This window comes from Chlamydotis macqueenii, chromosome 22 (assembly GCF_036417535.1).
Source record: "Chlamydotis macqueenii isolate bChlMac1 chromosome 22, bChlMac1.mat, whole genome shotgun sequence".
NCBI lineage: Eukaryota > Metazoa > Chordata > Aves > Otidiformes > Otididae > Chlamydotis > Chlamydotis macqueenii.
Genome location: NC_141577.1, coordinates 4,427,735 through 4,441,028, shown reverse-complemented (window position 1 = coordinate 4,441,028; position 13,294 = coordinate 4,427,735). Strand labels below are relative to the sequence as shown.

The window sequence follows — 13,294 nt, the reverse complement described above, 5'->3', positions numbered from 1 at the left end:
GGATCGAGGTCATCTTTTTGTAAGCAGCTGCTTCCCATTCCCAGCGAAATGGAGCTCAGGCTCAAAGTTTTGAACTGTAGCAGAGCTCACGCTTCAAAAGAAGCTTTATTGTGTTAAATGTATCTGGGTATTATTAGAAATGCCCCTTCCGTGAGTTCAGAAGGGAAATGGTCAGACTAAGAAGTGGAGATTGAAGGCTGCTTCTCTTCTCTTAAGTAGTATTATGGATTATAATGGATCTTTAGGCTTTGCCCAGCTGGTAGTGGCATTTCCCCACCCCCTTCACCATGCTGTTAAAAGCTTCTGCTGGGGGACAAATATATAAGGGAGGGAGGTAGAGCGTTTACCCCTCTCTGCAATTTTAGAGGGAAACTAAACATAAGAGCATTTCTGTCAACCACGTGGAATAAAGAGTATCTGCATGAGAAATGACTGGATGGAAGGAAGAGTGCGTATTTCTTGACGTACCTCTTACAAGATCCAGTATCTGCTGTCTGATACTCTTCAGAATTATTTACCAGTGAAAATTTGATGTATTTGAAAGAGATCTGGCTACAAGGAAATAAGTTTAAAACAGCTGATGGTTGCAGGTTTGAAATCAAATGATGATAGATGTACAAGGCAAACAGTGCCCTGCAATACCGCTGCTACGCCCTGCACTTAAAAAGCAGTCTGAATCGCTGCGTGAGCCCTGGCTTGGGGCTGCTTGGGCACATCCGAAGTCTAGGAATGAATGCTTCGGCCTGGGTTCGGAAATGATGTGGAGCAGTTAATGCAGCCAGGCTAATAAGGAAAATGGAGGCCCTGCATTTTGCTGTTGACCAAATGCTCCTATTGTTTTCCCCTCTGCCATCTGAATCTGTGGTGAGCTGATTCAGTGAGCTAAACCAAGGAAAAACATTCGCTTTATTTTCTACGGAGTTGAGATTTGCCTGGTTTAGCTCCCTGGACTGACTGAATGGATTGGCGCATGGGGAGCAAGAAGAACACGTAGCTGAGAAAAGAGAGAGGAAGTGGACTTCTTAGAGCTGAATTAACTTAATGGCTGTTTGTGGTCAAACCACTCTAAGAAATTTGTCACAGTTCAGAATAGAAGAATGCATGATGCATACTTCTCTTCTATTTCTTTTAGCTTGTTGGCCTCTGGCTCTGATGACCAGCATACCATTGTTTGGGATCCTCTGCACCACAAGAAACTCCTTTCTATGCACACAGGACATACGGCAAACATCTTTTCTGTCAAGGTATATGATTGGAAGGAATAAACGGCTAACAAAATCAGCAACCTAAGCAGCAGGAGAATAGATCTCTACTGGGAAACATTCTCCTGCAGGAATTGTATTTCCTAACATTATTTCTAATGTTAGGAAAAAAATTACTTTAAGTCTAATATGTGTGCTTCTTAGTTTATGCAGCTTCCAGGCTTATCTCCTTCTCTCTAAATTCAAAGGAAATTACTGTAGCAAAATGGGTTGTGAGATGAAGAGACCGTTTTGTGTGCTACTGTAGCTGGTGACTCTTGAGTGTGCCCACTGGCATATGTGTAATGTAGGTAGTGCCATGGGTCATGCTGTGTTCCTAAAGCAAGCTGCTCTGTGACCTGCCAGGACAGCTCAGCGATGTCTGTGTGAACAGCCTCAGCACTTCTCCACTTTGAATGTCAAATTTGTCTCCTGCAGTTCTTGCCACATTCAGGGGATCGGATCCTCATCACGGGAGCTGCAGATTCCAAGGTGCATGTCCATGACTTGACTGTCAAGGAGACCATCCACATGTTTGGAGATCACACCAACAGAGTTAAGCGAATTGCCACGGCTCCCATGTGGCCTAACACCTTCTGGAGTGCAGCAGAAGATGGGCTAATCAGGTACAGAACTCTAGGTGTTCTGCCCCCAAATTAATTGGATTAGGATCCATTGCCGTACATACCATGCAGAGATCTGAGGAGAGACTGTCTCTATACTAAAGAGCTTAAGCTAATCTCTCCCTTTCCTGAAACTGGAAGGATTCATGTTGAAATCTAAACTCCTCTGATAAATACCCTCCTCAGCTCTTCTGTTTTCCTCCACCGAAAAGGGAGGCCAAGACAGGAACAGCTGTGTCAAGTGGAAGGGAGATAGAACCCTGAGCGACGTTTCCCTCCAGAGTCATTGAATCCCTTAAATGAGTAATGTTACCATGAGAGTCTGTTCCACTTTTCACACGAGCTACTCTTTGTGAGGTTGTGACTTTGAGTTTAATTCGGAACTTGAATATGTCTGTGCACATTATAGAGCTGGTTTTAATGGTTGTCCTGACATTGAGGCCTAGTGTATATTGAACTGAGACGCTTCCAGTAACCTGTGGCACCAGTGACTGTTAATGTTGTTAGTGTCATCTCTTCATGTACGAGCCAGATAATTAAGTGTCGGTCACTACTGAGCAGTATAAACATGCTGCTTTGAGTGGTCTTCAGTTTGGTCGCCCTGGAAAGCTAACTCTTTACTGCTGCTTCTGTTATCCAGTGGCGCGGATTGCTGACGCTCTCTTCCCTTTGCAGACAGTACGATCTGCGAGAGAACAGCAAACATTCAGAAGTCCTGATAGACCTGACAGAGTACTGCGGGCAGCTGGTGGAGGCCAAATGCCTGACGGTCAACCCCCAAGACAATAACTACTTAGCAGTAGGGGCAAGCGGACCTTTTGTGCGGCTCTACGACATACGCATGATCCACAACCACAGGTAATGGCAGCTGGCTTTTCTGGGCAGGTACAAGGCTCTAGTGGGAAGGGGGAATTGCGGTGATCTGGTACTTGTCTGTCTCACTGGGAAGTTTTACCCAGTCTTTTCTGTCACCCACAGTCTTTTTGATCTGTGTGAGTACGCTGGGGTGGTGTGAGGCAGACTTGTAAGGCACAAGGCCTTACCCTCCTGTGTGTGAACAAGAAGCATAGCTCAGGCTTCCAGCAGTTGAGTGCTGTGATTATAAGACTGTTCTTGTTTCTGGCTAGAAAAAGCATGAAGCAGAGTCCTTCAGCTGGAGTACACACATTCTGCGACCGACAGAAACCCCTCCCGGACGGTGCGGCGCAGTACTACGTGGCAGGTATTGGGACCTGTGCTGGGGGTGACTGATGAGACTTTAAGTTAATGCCTGAAGAAGTGGAGTTCATCACACAAGCAACCACTGCTTGGAAGAGCTCTTCTCTAATACGGGGATGTTCCATGGAATTGCAGATTATTTCACTTCTGGGCTGTGAATTCTTGCTTGTGTTACCTGCCTGCTTTCCCTGGTTTGGCAGTGGTGTGTGTTGGTGAGCTGGCCTTACTTCTTCTTGTCTAGCGTAAATGTTTTTTGACACTTTTATTGGAAAGTCAAGGATTGGATAACCTAGACGCTATATGCTTTCTCCTGGAACTGGTCCCAGCAAGGCCGCTGTTCAAAATCTTTTTGGCACAGAAGAGAACTGGCTTGTCTTCATCCTGCAGGTGAAGAATCAGCGATGCAGTATCTGCAAAATCTAGATGACATTCTTCTCCAGTGCTCATTATTTAGTATCTTTTTTTTTTCCCCACAAATGTTTGGTTTTTTTTTAAAGTGTCTTAGACCAACATGTTCAGTAGACCAGTTTTGACAGTCTTGCTTCTGATGAGTCCCGCTAGAGGATTTCTTAGGTCCCCTGAATTGGTCAGGCAACACATCTGCTGTCTGAAGCAAAAGAACCCGTGTGTGAGCTGAATGTTTAGGACCCTTGGTTTGCATGTGCTAAGGGCTTTATTAAGGAAATCTGATTAGAGGGATGAACATGGAGGTATTTGTTTGCAGATGGCCACAAATAACAGAAGCCAAATCCATAGTGAATCCCTAAAACTGAGATCTGCTGGGTTCTGCAGACTTCATTGTTAGCAAGCTAGTTATAAACCAGCCTTCTCTTCATATGGAGATGGCCGTGCAGAATTGATACCTAGAACATGTGAAAAGGCGGCTGTGCACATCTGGGTGTTTTGGTGGCTGACGGAAGATTCAATAAACAGCAGTAGGAAATGGAAAATCACTTGGGTGCGTGCGCTTCGTGACATTGCTCTCCTACCAACTTCTTGTAAAAGGGAGCCGCTGCGGTAGGACAAAGACAACGGTTACTCGTTATGCTGATACGTATGGACCTGTTCTCTCCACAGGGCACCTTCCAGTGAAACTTCCGGACTACAACAACCGGCTGAGAGTTCTGGTGGCCACATATGTCACCTTCAGTCCCGATGGCACTGAGCTCTTAGTCAACATGGGAGGGGAGCAGGTAAGAAGACAGCTAAAGTTTGGCAGAAAGCTTCACGTTCAGTTGTTTTTGTTGGGTCACCATACGTTGTTGTGCGTTCTCGGAAGCAGGTATAGCAACTTCTCTGTGGGGAATATGATTGATTTTAAGCTGCTTTCTGATTCATTCAGACTAAATGCGTGGTATGAGGGATTTATTTGTTATGCTACCACTGGTCGAACTTGAAGCACATTCTGTTCTGATTTTCCAATTCGCGTTTCGCTCTCTGGAAGAGGGAAAAATGCCGGTTTTGGAACTGACCTTTGCTGACCTAGGAAAGATTTCATAATCATTCTTGAAACGTCAGTCTGCTTCCGTAATAGAATCTAGTGAATAAGGAACTTACAGAAGCAAATGCCTTCACCTGGAATATCAATTGCTTTAATTTTAAGCGTTGGGTGATATTCATGGATCTTTTGTAAAGCCTATCAGTGAAATGAGAAAATCCTCCTGGCAGCATTAATCAGCATGGATTAAGCAGGAACTTTGCTTGTGGGCAGGTACACTATGGTTGTCCTCACAGATCTTTTCCTCACACTTGCACTCATTCTCTTTAAGAGCAGGTGCTGAGTTAGATGAATTGTAGGTCTGATCTGGGCTCCCAATTCCTATTCCAGTATGGTTTTAAATTAGGGCTTTGCAGGGCTGCTTTCGAAGTTTCTCAGGAAATCCGGGCTTCAGCTTGGAGAGATTTTTGCCTTGGTACACCTTTGCCTTGCATACCACCTCTTTTCTGCCAATAAATGTTTGATTTGTTTATGATCACTGTGTTAATTAAGTAGCTAAAACATCTTCTTAAGAGTTGAAGCTTTCTGAGAAGGTTGGTTTGTGGTCAGGTCACCTTCTAAGTTCTTTAGGTGTGGAGAGAGCTTTCTTACCTCTTGAGTAAGACAGGGCTCCTGTTTCTCACCATTGTTCTTTCTGAACCCAGTGCTGGAATGGAACACACCGCTGGTACTGCTGTCATCCTCTGTGTACCTGTTTGTAAACAAGATTCCCAGTTAGAAAACTGGAAATAGCAAAACACAAACATTGAATCATATACCCATCTAGCCCTGTTTTTATTTCAGTGACTTGAGCATCTATATTTCACTGCCTTTTTTTGTCTTGTTCTTTCTTTGTTCCCTAGGTCTATTTGTTTGATCTAACGTACAAACAGCGACCGTACACTTTTCTCCTCCCAAAGAAGTGCCATACTTCAGGGGGTAAGTATGATGCTGTCATGAAAGCGAGTGGAAGCAGAGTGAAATCACGTACTGCACCACTCTTTTTTGGGGTGCAGGGTTCCTGCCAATCTAGGCAGGAACTAGTAAAATGAAGGAGGGCTGTTGCTGGGCTGTTTCTGCAGTGCAGTTCGTACTCTCCGTTCTGAAACCCTTCTGCAGAGTGACAAAACGCGTGTCTTGAGGGGAGTGGTGAGCTGTTGAGAAGTGTATGCCGGTGTAAGCTAAGGAGAACGCTTAAAGCTGTGCACAAAGGATAAAGTAAACTTCATAGAGTGGTTGAGGTCTTGGTATCCTTCCAGGGATGGAAATGGTATATTGTTTTTATTTTTTTAAACTTATTAGTAAAATGCAGAATACACATGTTTATCCCCTTCTACACCCATTAGGAAGGAGACAGAATAATCTCTTCCCTAGTCTGAGAATCTGCTCTGGCTCTAATATCTCTCCTGGTGGCGAGATAGTTGAATCAAAAAGTCATTTATTTGACAACTAAGTAAATCCAAAAGCTTTTTTATTCCTGGCTCTGGATATAACGCTATTCCCCAGGCAGAGGCTGACTCTTATCAGGGAGTGTTCCTTCCCTGTTCTCAGAGAGCTCTGGCAGAGTTTGATCTGTGTACTCAACGTGCCCTAGGCCTTAATCTAACCCTCACATCCTGGTGGCAAATGTGTGCCCTGCCTGCCTTTCTCTTCTGTCCTGAAAGCACGTGAGTGATCTGCACTGTGGTATCTGCTGAGGTCACGCTTTATGTGGCAGGGCAGCGTTTGAACAGGCTCATGGTGGCGCAGTTGCAGCAAACACCCCACCCTGCTGGGCACAGAAAGTTCAGGCAAAGGCTGTGAAAAGGCGGTATCGGTCTGAAGGGTGAACGTCAAGTGCATGCACGTCTCTGTGCACTGAAGTCTCTGAAAAAGTCAGTAGACCGGTTGGGCAGTGTCCCCAGTTTCCCAACCTGTGAAATGGCTGTAGGGGTACTCCCAGCTGCAACATAAATGCAGTTTGTAAAAATTCAGGTGGAATATTTTCTGTAGAAATGGCAGATGGTGTGGCTGCATGACCTTCAAAGCATTAGTTCAGCTTGAACTGCTCCTTGAGCAGTAGGGTAAGAAAAGAAAGGAAGGAAGAAAGCATCTGGAATTCCTTTACTGGACCCCTCCAGTGGTTCTACTCATCCTCCTTGTTCTCTTAAATGCTGAACTTAGCTCTATGATTCTTTATCTGGGTGAATCTACAATACAAAGTTACTAACTAAGTACTCCTGCAGTTTTAAATGTCAGGCTTCTGTTGATCAGTGGGGCACTCCGATTATGGCCTAGACTCTGAAGGCAGTTCAGTTCAAGCTGCCGTCCTGGTGTGTGTGTGTTCTTAGTTCTATGTGTATGTAGCTTTCTGTTCTAGAGCTGTATTGCAAAGGATATTGCAGAGATTTTGTAGTAAATGTAGGAAGGCAAATCAAATCCAAGTGGCTGGAGGAGGGGGAGGCATGTGGAATCACAGAAGTTTTATTTCTGCTCTGAATGAGGCTGTGGCATTGTCTTGGCTCTGCTGTAAAATAAAACCGTGAAGCTTCAGGTATTACTTAGTACAATCTATATTGATACTTAGCATGGCTGTATATTTTCCTTCTAACCCTCAGAAGTGCAGAATGGAAAAACCTCTACCAACGGAGTGTCGAATGGCATCCATCTCCACAGCAATGGTTTCCGCTTGTCTGAAGGAAGAGCACATGTGAGGTGAGGGGACAGATCGACCTACGTGAAAGCCCTATGGCTTGGTTCTTAGGTGTGAGGTGCAAATCCGCTTGGCATGATGACTTGATTGTCAAGTGGCCTCCGTCCTAGGAGCTGTATTTGCTCCTGGTGCATGGGCTCTGAACAAGAATCAGATCAGGCAAGAGTGTACTGGGAGAAATGTTGTCCATAAGGATTTTTCCCCTCTTATGATGAATTACTGCAGACAAAACTAAGAAATTACTTTTCAGGTCTGGAAGCAGGATGTCCGTAGTTGTCCTGAGTGGTTGTTACTTCCTGACCTGCAAGAACTGTGCCTTGGTAAATGGGAGAGGCTGTCAGGTTGAAAGAGTCTTGCTTCCCTTTGCCATTTTTTTGGGCTGCTGCCTGCTGCGAACTGAACTGAAGCAGCCAACATTTCTTTACGACAATGACATTGGAATCATTACTCCTGCAGTCTGCACGTGAGCTAGGAATGGATGGAGAGCCCTCTTCTATTGTTCCTGCTCTTTTCTTTCTTTGAGAGCAAACTGCAGTTGTGGCGAAGCAGAAGCAGACTCCAAGTGCATCTTGCTGACTGCTTTTCTTCCAGCTGATGAGACATGGTTGAAAGTCAAGACACAGTTGCTTAATACCATATATGGGTAGTCTAGGTTCAACCAAAGTAAATTTGTTGAATGTTTTCAGTTGGTTTCCTCTAGATGGCCCCTCCGCCACGGCAGCAGAAGCATGGCTGGAGTTTTGGGTTACTGAGCACGGGCCTTGTGCAGCCCTCTGAACTCGGGTGCTTGGTTTCATTCTGAATGTGCATTCTGTTATACATTGCTAAAAAGGATTGAAAAGGTTGTTTATGCAGTCAAAGAAAAGATGTATTGGTGAAGTCTGGGGGATTAGATACGTAAAATACTCAGTGTTCAATTTTGAGTGTAAGTCTGTATATAAAGAAAAAATGGAAACAGTCAAATCACGGTAAAAAAGAAACCTTTCTCCTAAATTCAGGTTATTCAGGTATAGAGTCTCTTCTGCCTTTTTCTGAAACTTCTGGTGTTAGCTAGTGCTTCCTGGAACTTACTAAGCTTGAACAAAACACTGCAGACATTTAGCTGGAGTTAACAGAGCATTAGCATGTGAGGCTTACCTATGCTCCTTTCTTCTTTCCCTTCAGTCCCCAAGTGGAGTTACCTCCGTATCTGGAGAGAATCAAGCAGCAAGCCAACGAGGCCTTTGCTTGCCAGCTGTGGACTCAAGCCATCCAGCTCTACAGCAAAGCAGTCCAGAAAGCCCCCAACAATGCCATGCTGTATGGAAACAGAGCCGCTGCCTACATGAAGCGCAAGTGGTAAGGAAGCAGAGAATATCAGAGAGTTGTGTCTCAGGCACTGCTGGTGCCTGACTTCTGAGGACCAGGGGTGCCTTGTTGTCCCCCGCGAAGCACCTGGCTTCCTATGTGTGGAGCAGGGTTGGGGTTATTGGATCAAGCCGTAAGTTGGTCACCTCTGGCACAGAACAAGAGGATTGCACAGCAGCATGTTTGAGAAATTACGGCCACAGATACTGCACAGACAAGCACAGCTGGTGGTAGCTCATCATTTTGCCTACTGGCATGCTGAGTAATGTTCTGTTCCTTTCCCGTTTAAAAAGAAACCAAAAATCCGGTTCTGAGTAACAGCATTATGACTGTCTCTGAGGGTGTTTGCCTTTCTTTGGATAGTTCTGATCTGCATTACAGTATGTCTAAATCTGCTGTCAACAGATGAGGTAATGGTTACCGTGCTGTATAACTTCATATCCATAATATGAGACTGTTGTAGGACTGCCCGTGGTTGGTTTGGTTGCTACTTTATCCAAGTAACTCATGGTGTGGGTAGTCAGACATGACCTGCTGCTTCACATGTTACCCCAGCCAACCCATGTTCCCCTTGACTGGAAACAAACCTCTCTGAGGGATCCGGGGAGGTGGCAACTAGTGCCTCAGAATCTGGAGGAGGTTCTGTCTTGATTGTTGCAGAGTACGTTGTTAGCCTCTGCAGCAGATAACGTCTTCTCTGAACAATAGCCAGAGCTGCATCTGCAGGATACAGCTGAGTTGTTTCAGTATCTGTCCCCTTGAGCAGTGTAAGACTGAGGAGCAAGACTTGCCGTTAACATATTTAAAATAGCTGGAGTCCTTCATCTACATTTGCTTTGTGAGGATATCCTTCTCCTCTCCCTGACGAAATCCTCCGTGTGAATTCTTCCATCTTCTTGCCAAGATAAAGAGCAGCCAGCAGTTGTTGTGACTGTTGGTAACTGGCCTACTGGCTGTTTTGCAATAGCAGAGATTTGGGAGCTGCCTCAAAAAGACCTCAGTGTTCAGAGGGAGAAGAACAATAGATTGGGATTAAGGAATGGAAGACAGAAGCTGAGTGCTGATCTCATGAATGACATTTTTCTTATAGGAATCGTTTTTCCCGAAGGATGTTAGCAGATCTGAACCTTTCTGTGTGTCAGCTAGTGCTTTGCTACACTTTTTGGTAGCAGGAAGATGTGAAAATATGTGCACACTGGGTTTCTGTGGCATGCAGTGATTAGAATTTAAATAGTACTGAGCTGATAACTTCTCGGGTGCAGGAAAGATGGGGCACTTTTCTGCTAGGAACAGCTACTGGTGTACGGCAGAAGGTGGCTGGGTTGTCTCTGAGAAGGAGGGTGAAGCAGTTGAACAGTGACCCACGCTGAACAACCCTGTGTCTCTAAAGTGTCCTTCACGTTCGGAGCAGGAACAGCTGTGGGCCACCCTGCAGAACACTGCGGGTCTTGCTTTGGCCTCGTTCTCTGAGTAACAGAGAGATCTAGAAAAAAGGAAGGTCTGTAATTTCCTAACCTCCCCTTGCTCATCTCCTTTAAGATGCTACTCGTACTCTGCAGTGCTTCTAAGGCTGTCCTTTTAAAATTTGCTCTTAAGAGCCAACTGCGTCCCTCTCCAGATTGCTTTTAGCAGTCTGTGTTGGCAGTACTTAGGCTGATTTCGAGTTAGAGCATTTTTGCACAAGCCGAGTCAAACCTGTAACAATGGGAGAAGTCAGGGTCTGCTTTACAGCTCAACCTGTCCATTTTCACACCAGCCTGTTGGGCTGTCTGACGCTGGTAGTTGAGGTTGGAGGATTTTTGAGGGTGGCAAAGCAGCTAATAGCCCAGTCGGCTCTGAAACTGCGAGACACCCATCTGTCATCATCACAGGTAACTTACATTCCCTCTTTCTTTGACTAAAAGTGGCCTGATGCTGTGCATCCAGCCTCCTAGATGAACACAGACGCAGTGCTGCAAAGACAGCCCTCAAGAACCGTGTTTCTTTTGCTGTGCTGCAAGTTCCTGGACAAAGCACTCCACCTTCTGTACTGTGCTCGCAAGCTGTAACGTGTGGCCAATATCCACCTAGATGGGAGGGAGCAATAGGCTGAATGATTTGCAGAACATGCCTGTGGCCCTGAACACGTGCTGCTTAGCATGTATCCCAAAGATCTGGAGCTCCTTTTAAAGCCTAGAGATAACAAGAGCACCTTTTCCCTGACAAAGGCTCCGTGTGACCTAAAATTGTCACCCTGTGGGAGGTACAGGGCAATTCACCCGCTTCTCCTTGGGACTGTTTCAGACTTTGGTAGGTGCAGTGCACATAGGTTACAGATGTGAAGCTGATTATTTATTATTATAATTATGATTATTATTAGCCACCATATGGAGACTTGGCACGCTCTTAAGACAGATTGTGGTGCCTCTGAACAGTTTAGGCTCGATGCTGGTGCACCAGACGTGTCAGCCCTGGCTGACTTCTCAGCCTCTGTCAGTCTGAAGTGAATGGCAGCATGCAAGGCTTGTCAGCTCTCTCCTGCTTCCAGAGCCCAAGCAGACGCATTCCCACAGCCATGGAGCTTAGGGAAATAAAGCGTAGTCTCCAGTAACTGTAAGCAGGATATAAATATCCATTATTATACCAGTCTGCTATAACGCTTATTTCTAAAACGTAAAGATTTTTCCGATAAAGGTGAGAAAAGACTGCTGCTTTAGGCGTGTGTCCATCAGGGCTCTGAAGTGTGGTGGTTCTCTAGCTCCTTCTTGAGGGCTACAAGTGGCTGTGACAGTGGGCAGGGAAAGATGCTGCCACGCCGTGCGTCCACAGAGGGGCACGCGTGAGCTGCCGTGCTCCGAGGAGGCCCTGCTCGCCTTTGCAGGAGAGGCCTCGTGTCTGCTTGGCCAGAGGGCTTGTGCATCCTCCATCTTCAAAGGGCTTCCCTAAATGTGTTCTATCAGTGAGCTGTGCTCTGTCGGATTTAAAATGGCAGGTCAAGGCTTGATGGGCTTCCCTGGGTGGTCACGTTACAGGGCTGCCTGCGTACGTGTGGAGGTGCATTGGAGAAGCTGGGCTTGGTCAGATGGTGCCCCTGGGAAACAGCAAATGCTATTAGCGTGTCAGCTTGTGGGGTGTCTGCTCGCATAGAGCGAGCTGGAAACAACAAGCTTTGGAGTGAAATGAGGGCTGGGAAACAACAGTGGAAAATGTCTGCTGTTTGTGCTCGCACTATCTAATCCACCCCTGCCTTTTCTTCAGGGATGGGGACCATTATGATGCTTTAAGAGACTGCTTGAAGGCCATATCCTTGAATCCATGCCACCTGAAGGCCCATTTCCGTCTTGCCCGCTGCCTCTTTGAGCTCAAGTACGTGGCAGAAGCACTGGAGTGTCTGGATGACTTTAAAGGGAAGTTCCCAGAACAAGCACATAGCAGTGCCTGCGATGCGCTAGACAGAGACATCAACGCAGCCCTCTTCTCCAAGAGCGATAACGGTGAGTGCCAGTGTTCAGAGTGGTTCTTCAAGGTTATACTGAAATTGGACAAGGAATTTTCTCCTTAAAGTGCCCCTCTGAAGTAAAGCTCCAACTTCTGAGAGACTGATTGTTGCTGTGCACGAAAACTGGCCAGAGCCTGTTCTTTCCTTGTGCTCGGTCCCAGTTTGCTCTTGAGCGAGAGTATGATAAAAGGAGTCTGATGTACGCAGAAGATAATCTGAAAGGAAGCTTGTGCTTCTAAGCCCTGCTTCCTGCTGGAATTGTCCTTAACTCTTCTCTAAAGCTGTTGGGGTCTCCTAGAGTGCTTTCTGTTTGCTGAGAATGTGTTTCTCCCCAAATTGTGATGAGGGAAATCTGTTGTCTTTCCAGCTGAAGACAAGAAAGGGGGTGGCCCCATCCGGCTGCGAGCCACAGGCCGCAAGGATTCCATCTCAGAGGATGAGATGGTGCTGAGGGAGCGCAGCTATGACTACAAATTCCGATATTGTGGCCACTGTAACACTACTACAGACATCAAAGAGGCCAATTTCTTTGGCAGGTATGTTGGCAGAGTATAATAGGGATGCAGGACAGGAGCGTGAGCAGCAGCAGAATGCTCTCTTCCGTCAGATAAAGCCTTAATGCCTAGCCCCGTGTGACTGTTCATAAAATGATGCTGACACTGGTTTGCAGGGTTGAAAAAGATCACAGCAACCCTCCTCCTTGTGTAACTGCATGAACAGCTGGTTCAGTAGCAGATCCACAGAGGACCCAGTTGGGCTAGCATTTCAGAAAAGCCATTTGGGATTGAAAACAGGAATCCTGGGGATGGAGGGAACCAACACAGAAAGCTTTATCTGGATCCGTAAGAGTGAGGGGTGGCAGCCTGCTGATTGTAGAAGCCAACTGAGATTCTGATGTCTGCTAGAGACTAGCTTTGGCTCTGAGCTGTGATCTCCAGTCTCTGCTCCTCTCACCCTAGCAACGCACAGTACATAGTCAGTGGGTCAGATGACGGCTCCTTCTTCATCTGGGAGAAAGAAACCACCAACCTCGTTAGAGTGCTGCAGGGAGACGACTCGATTGTGAATTGTCTCCAGCCTCATCCCAGTTACTGCTTCCTGGCCACCAGTGGCATTGACCCAGTTGTACGGCTGTGGAACCCTAGGCCAGAGGTAAGAGCCGCAGTAAAAGACTGTCCTGTTGTCATGAGACGTACCACGCACCCGTCTGTCCTCCTG

General features: G+C 46.2%; 1 protein-coding gene across 2 annotated transcripts in view; it reads left to right on the top strand.

The window, feature by feature from the left end:
- Positions 1-13,294, top strand: part of WDTC1 (WD and tetratricopeptide repeats 1) — a 32,011-nt gene that overhangs the window by 10,821 nt on the left and 7,896 nt on the right. Inside the window, exons 5-15 of one of the 2 annotated variants that reach the window (XM_086764871.1) lie at positions 1,133-1,244; positions 1,680-1,867; positions 2,540-2,722; positions 2,992-3,086; positions 4,160-4,275; positions 5,423-5,498; positions 7,157-7,253; positions 8,416-8,589; positions 11,836-12,071; positions 12,444-12,612; positions 13,036-13,228. In XM_086764871.1, coding sequence (XP_086620997.1) covers positions 1,133-1,244; positions 1,680-1,867; positions 2,540-2,722; positions 2,992-3,086; positions 4,160-4,275; positions 5,423-5,498; positions 7,157-7,253; positions 8,416-8,589; positions 11,836-12,071; positions 12,444-12,612; positions 13,036-13,228 — 1,639 coding nt within the window. The other variant, XM_086764872.1, reaches the window with a different exon arrangement.